An 18,982-nucleotide genomic window follows, 5' to 3' on the forward strand; every position below is an offset into this window, starting at 1 on the left:
AAGTGGTGGAGGCATCACTCCTGGAAGTTTTCAAGAAAAGGCTGGATATGGCACTTTGGGACATGATTTACTGGGCATGGTGGTGATAGGTTGATGTTTCAACTAGATGATCTTAGAGGTCTTCTCCAGCCTCAAAGATTCCACAACTCTATGATTCCAAGAACCCAAACTGGAAGTAAATAAATATCAAGTATAAACTCCTGTTCACAAAGGGAGAAACCAAGGTAGGACAGATTCTCTTTAGTTGTTCATGCAAAAGAAGAAACATCATCCTACAAGGAAAACAGAATTCTGACATAGTATTTTGTATTCTACTACTAACTATGCAATTCTCCTAGACTTGAGCAAAGGAACCACGTATCTCATATTCACATTCATTATATTCTTCTTAGAGACTGAAGATAACATTCTCCCAATCACAAAAGAGTTGTATATATGCCTGAATGGTCCATCTCTATAATGCAAATACTGTACAGTGTAAATAATCTGGTATGATAAAATCATCAACTGCAAGAATTTTCGTTTAGTGTAATCACATTCACCTTAGTAAAAATTTTCTTGTTTTACATCAGCATAAATATTGTATTCGGATGGAATGGAGACTGTAAGAATACTGGATAACAGCTGTCAGATATAGATAAGAAATTCTAATTCATTGAGAGTGGCAAGATTACAACAGCAGCAAGTATTCCATTATACTTTTTTTTTTTTAACCTGAACAGTAATGACAAGTCTGTGACTTTGTAAAAAAAAAAAAAATCACAAGAATTTTGCAAGCAGGAGAAAGGAAAATCTCTCCACATCTAAGTTTTCAGTCAAAGCATGTTTTAGTTGTGTAACTACCAACACAAATACAGAGAAAATAACAAGAATCAACTTACTGAGACCCAGTTTTAAAAAAAGTATTTTTAAAAAAATTTTAAGCAGATACTTTTCATGAAAAATACTCTAAAGAGCTCTCTAAGACTTCAGATACTTCCTACTCTTATACTGATAATCAAGAAGTTCCATCTATGCTTAGTAACTTAGATGAAAGACATTATAAGTGTTTCATATATTAGCACCCTGAAATTTTCAGCCGGACACAGTACTTGACTTCAAGTAAGCTCACAGCATACCCAGTTACATGCAGTTGTAAGAACAATATTCCCTGTTACCATCCAACCAGAGCACACAAAAGCTGGGGAAAAAAAAAAAAAACAATTTACAGAGCACTTGTAATTAATTTAATTAATATAAAATTCCAAAATATTACTACATTTTAAAATGACTAATAGCTGCATGACAGAGCTCCTAATATGTAGCAGAAGGTATGAAATTAATTGGTGTGTACTAATAACACAGGCTATCATAATGTTTACAAGTGATAAGCATTCGCTTAAATTCCAGTTCAAAAATTGTTTTTGTACATGATTTGCCAAACAGATAGGACAAAATGAATACTTCAAGACACAACAGATGAATTTTGTTGTTTTTCTGCACAAAATACTACCATTCTGAATAAAAATTACATTACTTTACAGGTGTATGTTTTTTTTTTTTTTTTAACTTCACAACGAAAAATATAAAAGCAGTCACCAAGAAAGATATTTGCTTAGAAATATTCTATATCTATCTGTCACTTTGGACATAACTGCTGTCTAATGTAGTAATACTAACACCAGCAAACACAAATCATATTATTTTACTCATAGCTTGAATTATTTTGTAATCTTGGATCAACAGTTTAATATACTAAATTGTTTCTCATACAATAGGGGAAAAATAAACAGCAGAAAAGCAAATCTAACTTTTCTGTAATATTTATATTGCTATTATTCATATTATCAGTCTCTTTATTTTCATGCATTATGAACAGATCTTAAAGTATTAAGTGTTCAAGTTATGTTTTACATTAACATAAGTAAAAGTATAATGTATTTCATACAAAAAAACTATTTCTATGCTGAACATTTCTCAAAACAGCACCTCCCGCTGTCAGTGTCTATGCCCCATGAACAGCTGAGCTGAAATGCTACTGACAAGAACTGGGAGAGTACATAAATGATGAATTAGTCAGCTTCATAGAAGTCAGGAATGCAGTTCAATAATGATACTATAGATACTGCTTTATTTAGTTGAGAAATATGTATGTTGTAAAGCCATATTTCATAAAGATATTTAACATGTATAACAAAGATTTTACACAGAGAAATACATTTAATAAACAATACAAAAGAAAATATAGTTTATCTTCTTGAATAATACGCTTGTAAATACAAGCACATTTTCATGGTAAATGTTAGTATATTAAGCTAATGTGCATTTTTATTCATTTAATCATTCTAGCAGCTATTTTACTTTGTTTATTAACTTTTGAACCAAGATTGAGCAAAACAATAGCAGAGACCAAATTTAGACAAAATGTCAGATAAAATTTAACAGATGAAGTCTACACAATTTCTTCAGACATTGAAATAAACCGAAAATCAACACGAACACTACTGCAGAACTGGTATCATTGTATGCAGAACTCTATATCTCAGAGAAGAGGTAAGAGATACTGCAAGTACAGAATCTCTGACGCTTCTGGTTTACTACAATGAGTCATGAAAGCAGTATAGAAGGAAATAATCAAATACATCTTTCAAATGTAACTTTAATAAATTATTATTTCATGTTTTAAACATAGGCTGATTTGGACTCACTGACAAATAAAATTGCCTCGGCAAATTTTACAAGTTTGCTTTCTTTTTCATGTCACGAGGGACCCTACCAAATACCTTGCCTGACACCTTCCATGACTTCACATGGACATATCTTAGTGAGTAGGGGCACTTAATCACATATCACCCTCATATGATCTCTTGGAAAGAATCTGATCTTAATTTAAAACTACATGCAATCCTGGTAATCACTATAATCAACACTGGGTTTATTGCCATTTCATTTCACTTCATATAGTTAATTAGGAAGCTCTTAATCTAAGGCTCTTCCTGCCAGTTTCCTTTCCCACCTTTGAAGATGAAGAAGTAACTGCAACAGAGAATTCAGCAGGTCTGCCTCAGCTCTCCCCACCTTGGATGGTACTTTCTGCAGTTGAGGTACTTTGTCTGACCTGAGGCATCAACATAACAGCCACCATCCTCCAGAACACTGCATTCTGACATTTAAATATGAGTGTGGTATTTACATTAATGCATGTTTGACTGCATTACACAGTCCTGTAAGGGGACAACTTAACCCTCCTAATGCTTCTAAAAAAGCAAATGGAAGTATATTTAAGCTTTGTGTACTATATACGTTACACATTTTTCTACAGGCACATCTCACACATTGACATTTTTAGACCTTAATTAAGGTTGATTTATTTACAAATGGTATGTTTTCAACTCTCAGAAATGATGTATTTAATGTTTTATTTTTAAACACAATTAAAAAATAATATATAAATATATACATACTGCAAATGTAATACAGATAACAAATTCATTTAAGCCCATTTATGCACATTAGTGACACACCATGTGGCAGAAAGACTAGGACTACAAGAAGACCCCTTGGCGATTTATTTTATATTAAATCCCTAATGGCCTCTTCTCATCTTTGCAAAAATATGCACAAAAGTCCAGACTATGCAGCCATTGAAATGAATGGTTATTTATTTGCTAAACGAGAACCCTATGTTTAATGTTCCTTAGACATAAGGTAGTCTGCGAAAGTCGCATTCCTACAGCTCCATACATCATTTATTTTACATACCCTAACTTCTCACAACAGGCATCAGAAAATATCTCTGCACAGCATCGCTATTGTAAGTTACTGAGAATTTTGTTTCCAATTCCATTACTGGAAGATTAAATGTTAACATGTTTACTTGGGGCTTTCTTCTCGTTTTGTTTTTAGCATTAAAAACAAATTCATGTGCCAATTTGATGTCATTTAAAATATGTTTATATTTATACCGCAAGAAAAAAGGTAACTATGTGTAACTATGGTCCAGTCATTACAGATAGACAAAAAAGGTTCAAACCTTCAAACAAGCATGTTGGAGATTCACATAACAACACATAATAGCCTACCTATAACTTGTTTTACATACATCAGCTGAGACAGAGATCCTTGCTTTGTGTATTATATGTGTAACCCCACAATTTTTTGCTATACACATATGAACTAGAACAAATCTGCAGCGCAGTTGCACATCAAACTACTATTAAAAAATAGTGTGAAAATAAAATTGCATCTCTGAGATCAGACTATTTATCTGCTGGAAAGCAGATCCACTGTGCTTCCAAACACCTAAATTTCTTATGTTCTCGTTGCTGGAACAGCCACTGTGAGTTTCTCTAAGACATAAAACCACAAAGAGAAAACCTGTTGCATGAGCCAGAGCTTTCTCTTGGTACTATCCTCAATTTGTTTGGACTATTAGGTGGTATCAAATAGACTATTTGCTTTACTTTCAATGGACTGCCTTGATCATCACTGGAGGAATTTGATTTTTCTATCATCCAAACTTGTTTCAAGTTCTGCAAGGAGTTAGAAAAAATTTTCATGAAACAGAAGATAAAGGACTCAGTCCAACAAAAGTATTATTAAGCCTCAACTTCAGGAGCTATTTCAATTAAAGTGATCATGCATGAAGCCTAAACTTTAATCTACTGTAACAGACTTACAAAAGCAGAAAATAGCGTTCCGTTTACAAAGTAAGTATTCATTTCTCAGCAAAAAAATGACTTTCACAGAAAGTCACATTGCAAAGATATTTCTCATTTCCAAGAGAATTCCAGCAGAGAACAAGAAAACATACTCTCAGGGTATAACATAATGTAATAGAAATTAACTACAATGCACGCATTGAATTTTGCTACAATATCCTATGAGTAATCATTATTATGACTTGGGGAAACTTTGTGGTAAAGGGCAACAAAAATAATTGTAATATGGGCTTTGACGCTTTTTTTTCCCCTACATTTTAAAAAAATGCCACTGTGCATATGAAATCCAAGTAGGACGTACTTTGGCAGCCAGTCACTGGAGACACATGTCTGATTTCAACTTACAAACTTAAATGTCACCTAAATCTAGGAAGCCCAGATCCAAAGGTAGCTATCTCAAAAAAAATGCAACACTTCACACAAATTCTCATTGAAATCGAAACACTTCCCTGCCTTCGTGTCAACACTTCCTATTCCATCAATAGCTGAAAGCTTTTCCTTTCTCAGGACACTTAAAAATCATCCAGCTGACAATTAGTAAGCCAATAGAGAATGGGTCTAAATGACACACTGTTGAATAATATCAGCATTGACACACAAATAAAGCATCGAGAGCAATGCACTATTCATTTCTGCATACATACATTTCTTCACAAGAAACTGCTGAGGAGTCTGCTTTTGTGTGTTCCACATGTCTGAGTGTTGTTATGTGATAGCTCTTGTAGTAATTGTATTAACTTACTATTGATGATTTATTAGTTACTATCATTTCCTTCCTTATAAAAGGAGGCTATAGAGCCTAGAAAACAGGTAATACGAAATGTGTATCATCACCAATAAAAACAGGATTTACAGCAACATATCTAGCATGGACTTCAATTAATTTAACCACATGGCATATTCATGAAACAGAAGATTAACATCCTCAGCTAAAGACGGGAAACTGAGGAAACAAATTATTTATCTAACATAGGAAATCAGTGGCAAAGAAGGGAAACAGGAATAGTTTGCCCAGACAGCTTGTGGATGCCCCCTCCGTGGAAGTGTTCAAGGCCAGGCTGGATGGGGCTTTGAGCAACCTGGTCTAGTGGGAGGTGTCCCTGCCTATAGCGGGGGGGCTGGAACTAGATGATCTTAAAGGTCGCCTCCAACCCAAACTATTCTATGATTCTATGATTCCATGAAAGAAACTTAGCTCCAGGCCAAGATTTGCCTAAAAACAACTTCCATCCTCCCAAGAATTGCATATTTTTTTCAGAATTTACTCTGAACAAAAATCAGTAAACTGGACAGAAATGTTGCTAAGAAGACCATAAAATTATCTGAGGATGTGCTACTGAGATGTGACATTTGTTGGAATATCAGACTTACTGATTTCCGACTGTCTTCACTGAAGTAAGAAGTTGGCTGAAATCAGAGCTTGAGTGTTGAGCTACAACACTTTCATTCTTCATGACATATATCCGTATACCACAGCAGAAGATGCATGCTTGTGAATGGTTAATAACAATATAATCACAGAACTGTTGTCTTTGGTTTTAGCACTATCAGCTATATGAGAAAACACTGAATCAAACCAAACAACTGAGCCTATCTGATGAAAAATGCTTTTACTTATCCGTTCATTTAGGAAACAATTTAACCTTGTGAAATTTCTGAAGAAACAAACTCAAACACATCCACCACCTGCAGCAAATCTGTGCTTCACATTGCCTTAATCAGGTAATGTCTGCAGAGCACTTTCAGGATGAGTATACAATTATCATTGTAATTGCTGAGAAAATCCTGAAGCCATTAAAATTTGTGAATTCTAAGGTCATAACCAAAATCTAAATGGAACATGGATCTGGACAGTTTTGTTTGTAATTCCTTTATGGATACCATGCTTTCAATACTAAGTGAAATAACTAGCACAGTTTGTGTTTGCAAGCCACCCACTTTACCATGGTGCAGACCATATCATCCTCAACAGCTAAAAAAAATAAAAAAATGTCTCGTACTAGTCAAACACTGTAAATAAGAGAGTTCAGAAAATGTTTGAGCAAACTGCAGTAACGCAGAAAATGCAAAATTGTGTTTTCAGCCCAACAATTAACAATCCTTTTCAGAACAAAGTATGAGTTCATAAATGTCATGAATAAAAAAAAGCAGTTACTCCGCTGAAAAAAAATAACTCTTTAATGCAAAATATTCACAGCAAAAGGAGAGAGATGCCCAAAAATGCTAAGTAATGTTAAGTGATAAATTCACTAAAATTACGATTAAAAATCATCTGTCTTCAGTAGAACTCTGATCATTTGTTCTTTTTACCTACAATGGAATCTACGTTTCTTCCCCAACAGCCACTAGACGCATCCAAAGAAAGAAAACTGTGAAAGTTCTACTGTTTGATCCCCAGATACTGCCACTCCTTCAACAAATCAGGCTAGCATCAAATGTTACACAGTGGCTGAGAAGGGTTTGAAGAGTGGTCTGCTTTTAGGACTGTGAAAACCTATTGTTGCCAAATAAAATTTGTCACGAGGAATAGTTTCGGGTCATAATTACTCCGAGCAGTAAAGATGAGCTCGACCATGTTTAGCTGGAGCTTGGATGTGTGGAGCACAAGACCTGTACTCTACATAGTCTATGAAACAATTAAAATAATCAAAAATAAACTATAACGCTAAATCTAATTCCTAATTACAAGTCCAGTCTACATGCCACTCACTGAAACTGACAAAATAAAAAAGAAAGATCTAAAACAAAATAAGAGGAAGAGTTTATTAAAGAACTTTTAAATGCTTATCTCCTCTTTTGGGGATTTATCCTACACTACTTTTTCCTTCCCTCTCTACTCCCTACTTCAGCATAATTGCTGTAAGCAAAATTATGGTTAATAAAGCAGTGAAGGTTTTGAGCATGGTAAAGTCTGCTTGACATGAAGAAATTAACAGATTCTGTTTCATTTCTTGATGAAGATATAAGTATCCTTGATACAAGGATTTCTTTGAATATTTTACTATAGAAGCTGAAGAAAAAAGCAGAAATTTGTGATTATTAGTTAGACTGTACCAGAAACTTCTTCATCCACAGAAGTACCTTCCTTTGCATGCCAAATACAGTAATATTTATATCTACTTCAGGTCCAGATATCCTGACATCCCTAATATCAATTATCTTGACATAACTTCTGTGATATGTTTAGTGCACTTTTCTGTAAGAAATTGCGAAATGTTTTGGAGTGGTTGAGAAAGAAAATTCAAGCAGCTTCCTTCAGGCTATCTCAGGGACACTCATTAAGAAAAATGTATAGTTTTGATCAAAATGACCAAAATTCCATGGACTTCTGTCCTATCAAGGTCCTTTTTTTTTTTCTATCAACATTTAGATATGTATGGTCAGTCCATACATGTAGCAATGGACACAGTTCATCACACAGTTTCAGGGTGTAAGGAAAAAAAGGATACTCTCTGCTTTCAAAGAACTGAGGAAGTGCTAGACCAGATACATAAATTGTATGGGACAACATAAGTGACAAGTAGGGCAAAACTCTACAGAAGAATGACTAAAAGCTTACACCTTCAGACTGCCCAAAGGCTGCAGTTTGCTGGTGGCACTGTTTTACACTCCATGGAATACACTAATAGGAATGAATAATCAGAAGCATAACACTGATAGTCGGATCACACACAGCTACTCTGACTCTCAAAGTTAGTGAAAATTCTACTCAAACACAATCTTAAGAAAATACGAGGTTCAAAATCTTTGTTAAAGAACCCTTTTCTTATGCATTAGGGCTGTTTACCAACTAAGTTATTTAGGCTTTCTCATACCTCTAATGTCATGTGCACAGTGCTAATTGCTATCTTGATTTCTCCATCTGAAATCTCCTTGAGATCTTTCAGCATAACTTCCTCGATGCTTACACCTGTATCAGAAAAAAAGAATTTCAGTATATCCAGACACTCATAGCTGAACAGATACAGCAACATAAATTAAAAACACAGCTTGAACCTTAATTCTGAGCATTCTGTACTTTAGGACACTCTACCAGAATATTAATATTAAATGAATGCCAATAATTCAATGCTTAACATTTCCAGAGGATTTCTTTAAGCAAGTAAGAGATTAAAACAAACAAACAAAAACAGCAACAACAAAGGATGAAGAGTTAAGTATCCTGCAATTATATGAAATTGTGCAAACATTCACACTTGTTAGATCAACTGAATTCGAGTTATTGATTAATGAATACATAGATCATCCTTATGTCACTGGTATGAAATACTTCCGGAATGAGTAGTACCCTGAAAAGTGTATGTGGAATATCATGGTATTTGTAAAATATTCTGAGGCAAACCATCAATTTCTGTTACTACAAAATCATTCAACCTTTCCAGTTTTCTTTACAATTGATACCACCAATGGGTTTATGTAAATGAAACAGTAAATGTACTGCCTGGATATACGCGTACAATAAAAACAGAAGTGCACATTGCTGTGGGAATGCAAGAAAGACTATTCAGAGCAGAAGCTGCAGAACAGGATAAATGGCATGAGAAAGCAAGGCTGAGAACCAAGGACAGCTCCAGAAAGAAGAGAAAAAAACAAAGTCAAGTAAGCTGCATGATGGCTGTGTGATAACGACGCTGACTGAAGGAAGAACGCATGGCTAGGAACAACTCATGGCTCTGATCATCCAATTGGATAAACACCTGCATGCATGGTTAAGGAGTGTTTGTGGAATGCTTTGTTGACATGTAAAGGCGGGTGGGAAAGTTAAAAGAGAAAACTTGTGAATGTATATAAGGGATGTTAGAACATGTAATAAATGATTTGGATCATTCATATCTGTGTGTGTACCACAGACACTGCACATTATCAGCAGAAACTACAGAGTAAAACTACACAGAAAAACTGAAATTGCTTTGGCGCATAAGGAGACAGATAGATAAATTTAAGTACAATGTATTTAAAATCCACATGACTAAACTTCTTTAAAGGTAGACGTTTGACTTAAGAAGCTGTATAATAAATACATCATATACAGAAACACAGTTGTAATATACCATCTGAAATACAAAGTAGCCACATAGCTAGATAAACAAAGCTAAGAGCCACTTACTTCAGTGTGAAGTGGCAAACAGAATGTCCACAGACTTTAAAAGCTTAGCTGGGGAAGATCCACAATGAGTTTACATGAGTGATTTTTTTAGAGGGAGCCAAATACCCACTTAAAGCCAAAGAAATGAATCCTCTAGTTACTGTTTCTGCATATAGTCCAGGCACTGCATTCAATCCACTGACAAACTGATGGTCATACATTTATGAGGCTGCCCTTTTAAAAATATTTGTATGCACTCTATACACTTTCCAGAGGGCTACAGACCAGCATGCCTCAAAGAAGTGAATTAATAAGTGAATTCATGAATTCAAACCTACTAATAATACCTGCATGAAATTGATATTTTTATTTATTACCAATTTTTCCTAATGCTATCTAAAATAGCAGGTATATAAGGTAGAACATTCTGTAGAAATCAGTGTCTTCAAAGGACTTCAGAAACTCATCAGCACTTTACAAATATAAATGCCATATAAACATATGCATAAGCATGTCCATACCTCATAATTACTAGTAAACAGTAGCTATGAAACAAACAAACAAAAAAAAGTATCACACTACCTTGCTCACATGGCATATAAAAACTATCGGCAACAGTTGTCACATCTGTCACACCTACTTTTCTGTATTGAATACTAGGATAAGAAACATCATTTATAAAACACATACTTTGCCATGTACAGACAAGTGCATGACACTACTAAATCACTTTCCACAGCAACTGGCAGAATTAAGAACCAAGTTAAACAAAAGCCACGTTCACTGAGTATTTCCAATCCAGGCTACTTTCAGTTCATTTCTGAACTTTTTTTTTTTTTTTTTTTACTAATGTCAGTATAAACATCAGTAAACTATCCAAAAACTTACAGCATTGAACTAGTTTAGTCTGTGACCTCACTGAAAGAAAGACGAAAGGGAGAAGCACGTCAGATTCTGCCCCTAACTACCATTTCAGACTGAATGTCTGAAATCAGGTGAGAGGATTCAGCAGATGAGCAGGCAGATAACAGTGAAAAAAACAATTCAAGTCTGCATAGGTGCTGTGGGTACCTGATACATCTAACAGAAAAGTATCTCAGTAATTCAGTACTGAGTCTTAGCTAACAACTTCGTAGCAGATGCCATTTAATGAAGGTAGTAAAAAAATGTGGAAGTTATTATAAGAATTTTCCTCAGGCTGTCAGAGAATAACTTTGCAATCCTGTTATAAAATATCGTGTACAAACACTTCATGTTTTGATCACTGAAAATATGTCAAAATATCTTCAGTTATTTCTAGTACAAGTAAATGGAAGAATTACAGTTTTTCCATTTCATCTTTAGTCTCAGTCAGTCAAAGTCACTTCACTTGTACAGAGCCATAGAAGCTGACACCTTCATACATTTGAGAAGGTTCACAAGATAAAATCCACTCTTATTACAGGTAGGCCAACCTGGTCAGACAGCTGGCTCATGTTCAGATCCCCTTCCTCGCTGCATCTTTCCACTGCCCCACTGCCTGTAGCGTTGCATGGAGTTGTTGTGACCAAAATGCAGATCATGGCACTGGGTCTTGTTGAACCTCACACAATTCGCCTCAGCCCATAGATCCAGCCTGTCCAGATCCCTCTGTAGAGTCTTTAAGGTCACTTTCAACCCAAGCTGTTCTATGATTAATTGAGACTCAGATTCAAGGTACAATCAACATTTTAGGTCATATGATGGAGATTAGCTTGGCAACCACATCAGCCAGTTCATTCAGGATCCAGCATGTCTTCAGGCCTCATGTGGTCATGAACTTCCTCTTCATCTACAGTGGGAGTCATTTTACTCCCCCAAACCCTGCCTAGAGGCTCAGGGACATGAGAGAAGTGGGAAGCCTGACAGGCAGTAAAGACTGAGACAAAAAACTTGCTTAATAACTCAGCCTTCTCCATGCTCGTTGTTGCCAGTTCTCCATTCTCACTTATCAGAGGGGATACACTTTCCTCTTCTGACTGATGTACCTACAGAATCCTTTTCTGTTATTTTTCACACTCGAACTCTTGCCAGGTTCAGTTCCATCCATGCATTGGCTTTCCTAATCTCACTTTTTCTGAGTGGTTGAGATCTCCCATCAGGATGAGAGCCTGTGAGCATGATGCCTCTGTAGCTGAGGTAAGAAGGATTCATCAGCAGGCTTCTTTTGATCAGGAAGACTGTAGCACTCACCAACCAACGGATGTTCTTATTGGTCCAATCCTTAATTTTTAACTACAAGCTCTCTATCTGTTTATAGCTGTTTCTGAGAGGTATCTCTTCGCAAGCTATCCATTTCATAACCTAGAAGGAAACTTCCTCACTCCTCCTTCCTTGCTTATCTCTTCTACAAGGGCTATTCCAAAAGTAATGATTCCTATTTTATTATGCTGGCCCACAATTCCAGGGGTGGATGTTGGTGGTATGGAGGTAAAGGCTGAACCTTCCCACCAGTATTCCGTTACATGCTGTTGCCATGTGACAGACGGCAGCAGAGAGGCAGTCCAAAAAAAAAAAAAAAAGCTTCTGAGAGGGAAGTGTGTATGGGGCAAAGGGGTGGAACTGAACTCCTTTGTGCAGAAAAAACTGCACTCACTGATATTCATCAATGCTTGCTGAATGTTTATGGACACCAAACAGTTGATGTGAGCACAGTGAAGCAGTGGGTGGTATGTTTCAGCAGTGGCAACAGTGGCAGCAGGTCACTTTCAGTAGGGCAAACATGTACAGATGTGGCATGCAGGCTGTTGCTCATTGCTGGCAAACATGCATAGCTAATGGTGGTGACTATGTTGAAAAAAAGATTGTTTAGTAGCTGAGATTTTGCTCTATCAAACAGTGTTATTGTGCTCTTTGTATCTGCTGTAGTTTAATTAGAAATAAATAGGAGGCATTACTTTCAGAACAACCTACATTAAAAGTTTGTAGCCCCTGATTACAGTATTGCAGTTGTGCAATTTGTCCCACTATATTTTTATGATAGCAACTAGGCCATATTTTTCTAATTGCACTGTAGTTCCCAGTTCTTGCTTATTTCCCATGCTGCATGCATTAGTGAGAGGCACTTCAGCCAGGCTATCAGCAGTGTTACTTTATTGAAGGAGCCTTGTCTAATTAGTTTTTGAACAATTCTGAGGTTTTTACCAGCTGCTTCCTAGAGTGGCAGAATTCCCTGGCTTTTCTCTGCCATTCTGAAGTACATTCCCGACTGAATGTGGTTTAAGCTCTGCTAATCAGTGCAGTCAGCTTGGTGCCCAGAACACTCTTGCCCCACTTGATCAGTTGCAACCTCTCAAAGGCGTGTCTGAGATAAAAGAATCCAAAACCCTGAGTTTTGGCAAAACCATCCACAAATTCAACTGACCCGTTCACCAGCCAGGAGGATGGCAGAGAACACTAGGTACACTCCTGATCTCCAGCATCTTCTGGGTGACATAATATCTCCTGATATTTCCTAGTCTTCTCATTACAGCTTTATGCAATTCCACTTGAAAGAGCAGGAATGGATAGTTCTCCAGCTTTCCAAGGCATGGTACTCTTTTCTTTATATCACAAATGTGATACTACAAAAATATTTGACTACCACACACTTGTAAAGCAAGTATGTGAAACCATTTAATGTGTACTTTCTCTGTAAATCACAGAATAGTTAAGGTTGGAGGGTATTTCTGAAGGTCATCTGGTTCAAACCCTACAGGAACACCCAGAGCAGGCTGCCCATGGGTTCAGGCAGCTTTTGAAGATCTCCAAGGAGGAAATACCACAGCCTCTCTGGGCAACTCATGCCAGTGCATGGTCACCCATAAAAGCAATATAAAATTATTTAGGAGTTCTCTAGTTTCTCAGAATATCTAATATCACAATTCTGTGATTAAAATTTTAAGACATTGATTTTAAAAATAAATAAAACTACATGCAAATATCACTGAAAATAGCATGCTGCTGCTACTCTTACCACATATAATCAGCCAAGCTATTCAGGTTTGCTTAGGTCACAAAATTTGTAAAATATCTAAAAGATTGATTACCTTGGGGGTTAAACTGAGTGTCCTGGAGAACAGAGATGATTTCCTCTCGTGGGGGAAGGTCTGGAAACTTTTCCTCTAGAACTGACAGCACTTTCTCCTGCTGCTCTGTAATTCTGTCAGCCTCCGAAGACATGCACTTGAAGAGAATGCTTCCTGAAATTTTGAAAGGCGAAAATCAATACCTCCTGTAAACACTGAAGAGACACCACAGAAACAAAAATGTTTACACTATCCTTACTTTCCTCTTTGGAGCTTGTTCCCATAAATGAGTTCACTGAATTGGATATCAAATACTTTCCATACAAAATAATCTTCCTAATATGAAGATAGTTTCTAAGATATGAATTGGGCAGCTTGTCAGGATCTATGCTACAGCTATATGGCTACTTCCAGTACTGTCATGGTAGTGCAGCATGCCTGTGTATGTCTGATACAGTTTTGCAGAACAGCCACCAGCTAGCACTGTGTTGTAAGGACTTGTTCACCTAAGCATTACACCAAGTGCTGGGATGCTTGGAAACAGTAAAACCACATTGTCGGCCTTACTTCTACAGATATATCAGTGAAGTGCTATCATAAACAAGCAATATGCCAAAATAAGGAGATATACCATCATCTGAACACACATAAATAAAACTGCTTATATTTAAATAGTATTTTTTGGAAATTATCAATTCTGCTACATCGCTTGCATCAAGTGGGGACTTCTAGAGACAACTATTTCCAGTATTTCTTTAAATATTCCTCAGGATAACAAATAAAACTTACTAAGGGCATTAAGGATAAGCTAAGACATAAAATATGACACAAAATGTGGGTCATTTCAGCATAACCGACTCTAGCTGAATCCTTGCCAATGAATGTATGAAAAAAAGCACATCACAAAATGATGTACGCAATTTTAAAGGTTAAAAGAAACATAGTTCAATAAATAACTTCACTTACAATACAGAACTCAGTTTGATATCTTTTCAGACGACTACTGCTACACGTATTCCATCCTGAACATGAAACATTCCTAACACTGTTGAAGGTCTAAAGCCACTCTCTCATTCCCTGGAGACTAAGATCCCATTTATTAATACGTCCAAGGACAGCCTTCACTCCCAATTACTGACACTAAATTAAGGATAATAAAATCTTACACATCAGCATTGAAATTATTTATTACCGTGATGTGCATAGGGATTTCAAACAAGAGTATGATCACATTGCATCATGACAGCTCAATGAGAAAATCATTACAATAATATAAGATAGTTATTATAATCCAAAATATTTAGGCTTTAGCAAATAGCCAAGAGATGGACATAAACATCCTCAGTCTCACCAAGCTGACTAGGAAACACTGTTTTACAAAGATAGGTAGATATGCCATAAAGCACCAGCAGTCAGGGTTCTTGAACAGAAGACAAATAGATCCTGTTCCCTTCCTAAGCATCTACGTTTCCATTTTTTCTCCTGCACTATCGCTACAGCAAATAAAGAAAAGCATTTCTTCAAAAATTTTAGCAGTACACACAACACAAATGAATTTTGCCATGCCAAGTACACACCTCCTTATTGTAGAAATCTTATGTGGATTAAATAATCTCACCTAAAAGTATATATAATTCAATTATGCTACATTTATAGGTTTCTAGAGTGTATGGAAGATAACTTCCTTCTGCAGCTGGTGAGAGAACCTACCAGGGGAGGTGCCCTGCTAGACCTGCTGTTTACAAACAGGGAAGGTCTGGTGGGGGATGTGGAAGTTGGGGGCTGCCTTGGACAGAGCGACCATGAAATGGTAGAGTTCTCGATTCTTGGTGGAACCAGGAGAGGGGACAGCAAAACGGCGACCTTGGACTTTCGGAGGGCAGACTTTGAATTGTTCAGGAGGCTGGTAGGAAGGGTCCCTTGGGATTTGGTCCTGGAGGGTAAAGGGGTCCAGGAAGGCTGGTTGCTCCTCAAGAAGGAAGTCCTGAAGGTGCAGGAACAGGCTGTCCCCCTGAGCCGCAAGATGAGCCGGCGGGGAAGGAGACCGGCGTGGATGAACAGGGAGCTTTTCCTGAGGCTCCAGGAGAAAAAGAGAATCTACCTCCTGTGGAAGACGGGACAGGTAACTCAGGGAGAGTACAAAGAGGTTGCCAGGATGTGCAGGGAGAAAATTAGAAAGGCAAAGGCCCACCTCGAATTAAGCTTGGCTGCTGGGATTAAAGAGAACAAGAAACTCTTTTACAAATATATTAACAGTAAGAGGAGGACCAAGGAGAATCTCCATTCTTAACTGTACGTGGCTGGGAATGTGGCCACTGAGGACAATGAAAAGGCTGAGGTTCTCAATGCCTTTTTTACATCTGTCTTTAAAAGCCAGACCAGTTGTCCTCAGAGCACTCTACTCTCTGACCTGGAAGTCTTGGATGGGGAGCGAAACAAACACCCCATGATTCAGGAGGAAATGGTCAGAGACCTACTACTCCACCTGGACTGCCACAAGTCCATGGGGCCGGACAAGATCCACCCGAGAGTACTGAGGGAGCTGGCAGAAGAGATAGCCAAGCCGCTTTCCATCATCTATCGGCGTTCCTGGTCAACTGGAGAGGTCCCAGAAGACTGGAAACTTGCCAACATGACTCCCATCTACAAGAAGGGTTGTAAGGAGGATCTGGGGAACTACAGACCTGTCAGCCTGACCTCGGTGCCGGGGAAGGTTATGGAGCAGATTGTCCTGAGGGAGATCACGCGGCATTTGCAGGACAACCGGGGAATCAGGCCCAGCCAGCATGCGTTTGTGAAGGGCAGGTCCTGCTTGACCAACCTGATCTCCTTCTATGATCGAGTGACCCGCCTGGTGGATGAGGGAAAGCTGTTGATGTGGTCTACCTAGACTTCAGCAAAGCCTTTGACACTGTCTCCCACAGTATTCTCCTGGAAAAACTGGCAGCCTGTGGCTTGGACAGGTACACCCTTTGCTGGGTAAAGAACTGGCTGGAGGGCCGGGCCCAGAGAGTGGTGGTTAATGGAGTTAAATCCAGCTGGCAACCGGTCACGAGTGGTGTTCCCCAGGGGTCGGTGCTGGGGCCTGTCCTCTTCAATGTCTTTATTGATGACCTGGATGAGGGCATCATTGAGAGCACCCTCAGTAAGTTTGCAGACGACACCAAGCTGGCAGGAAGTGTCGATCTGCCTGGGGGTAGAGAGGCCCTACAGAGAGATCTGGACAGGCTGGATCTCTGGGCTGAAGCCAACGGGATGAGGTTCAACAAGACCAAGTGCCGGGTCCTGCACTTTGGCCGCAACAACCCCAGGCAGTGCTGCAGGCTTGGGGCAGAGTGGCTGGAAAGTTGTATGGAGGAAACGGACCTAGGGGTATTAGTCGACGCTCAGCTGAGCATGAGCCAGCAGTGTGCCCAGGTGGCCAAGAAGGCCAATGGCATCCTGGCTTGTATCAGAAATAGTGTTGCCAGTAGGAGTAGGGAAGTCATTCTCCCTCTGTACTCAGCCCTGGTGAAGCCCCACCTCGAGTACTGAGTCCAGTTTTGGGCCCCTCACTGCAAAAAAGACATTGAGGCCCTGGAGCATGTTCAGAGGACGGCGACGAAGCTGGTGAGGGGTCTGGAGCACAGGCCTTATGAGGAGCGGCTGAGGGAGCTGGGATTGTTCAGTCTGGAGAAGAGGAGGCTCAGGGGAGACCTCATCGCTCTCTATAACTACCTGAAGGGAGGTTGTAGTGAGCTGGGGGTCAGCCTCTTCTCTCTTGTAACTAGTGACAGGACGAGGGGGAATGGCTTCAAGTTGCGCCAGGGGAGATTTAGGCTGGACATTAGGAAATACTACTTTTCTGAAAGAGTGGTCAGACGCTGGAACAGGCTGCCCAGGGAGGTGGTGGAGTCACCGTCCCTGGAGATGTTCAAGAAACGTTTAGATATAGCGTTGGGAGACATGGTTTAGTGGGGTTGTTGGTGGTAGGTGGATGGTTGGACTAGGTGATCTTGTAGGTCTTTCCCAACCTAGCTAATTCTATGATTCTATGATTTATTTGGTGCATTAATCCAAGGAATAAATTTCACATGATGTTGCTAAAGGAGACACTGCAGTAAAATATACACATCACAGATACGATTGCAACATCACACGTTACTGAAATCCATTTTCCTAGTAAACAGGTAAGAACTAGAATATCAAAAAACACCAAACATTAAATAGATTAGTCCATATTATATTTAAAAAAATTAGTTAGTCTGTTATTCTGTTTCAGTATTTCAAGGAAGTAACATTCACATCCACAACAGACACAATTTCTACCATGAAGTTTTGAGCCATCAAATTACACCAACCTGTCCCAGAAGCACTGTAGCCCAGCCAGCCCTTAGAGAGGCAAGAAAAAGGGAGGCAAGACAGGAAAGGGGTTAAGGAAGAAGAGGAGCAGTCTTTTACTTCTCCAACAGAATGGGTAGCAGAAAGCTGTGGTTACACCAGGGCAGGTTCGAGAAGCCAGATCCATATCTAGCTGTGATTTTAATAAGCACCATAGCCACAAAGCACCAGAAATTATCATGCCTTTTTGCTAAAAAGCAAAATGGATTTCTTTCACACCTCAGCAGTTCTACTACAGTGTTGCAGCACTAGCGCTCTTGCCAGCAAAACTAATTTCATTCTCCTAAACAAATAGACTGGGAGAGGGAAAATTTTACATCATTTACTTCCTCAATCAAAAGAGATGGAAAAATTTGCCCAGGATACACGACAGCAGCCTATCATGCTTTCCTGTAGGTAACAGTGTACATTTGTGATATGAAAATTCTACATTTCTTTAACAATAAGGTAAAGTCTAGGATTAGATCTTACCTTTGTTAAGATATAAACAATACTGTATAGAAGTAGAACGTATTTAGAAATGCACTGTACAGTAGCATCTATCTGGAAGCCTTGGGTTTTCCTTGCAGACCTCTTTATGTATTTTGATCAGGGACAATATCTTCAAATAGCAAAGCAAACTTAGATATTTGGGGATTTATCATTTAATACAAGAAAATGTGTTCAGCCTGAAATAAATCCTCAAGATATCTTAGAAAGCTTTTTAAAAGGTTTTTCCCTCCTTCCCTCCCTCGTCACAGCAATACTGTAATCCTTGCAATTGATAACTTTTCTAATGAGGTGAAAGGAAT

General features: G+C 38.3%; 1 protein-coding gene across 3 annotated transcripts in view; it reads right to left on the reverse strand.

Moving 5' to 3' along the window:
• Positions 1–18,982, reverse strand: part of PRUNE2 (prune homolog 2) — a 138,165-nt gene that overhangs the window by 80,884 nt on the left and 38,299 nt on the right. For all 3 annotated transcript variants that reach the window (XM_021380677.1, XM_021380675.1, XM_021380676.1), the window contains exons 5-6: positions 13,833–13,985; positions 8,516–8,610 (exon numbers count right to left, since the gene is read on the reverse strand). In XM_021380677.1, the coding sequence (XP_021236352.1) occupies positions 8,516–8,610; positions 13,833–13,985 (248 nt within the window). The remainder of the gene's footprint in view (positions 1–8,515; positions 8,611–13,832; positions 13,986–18,982) is intronic.

This window comes from Numida meleagris, chromosome Z (genome assembly GCF_002078875.1).
Source record: "Numida meleagris isolate 19003 breed g44 Domestic line chromosome Z, NumMel1.0, whole genome shotgun sequence".
In the NCBI taxonomy this organism is placed as follows: Eukaryota; Metazoa; Chordata; class Aves; order Galliformes; family Numididae; genus Numida; species Numida meleagris.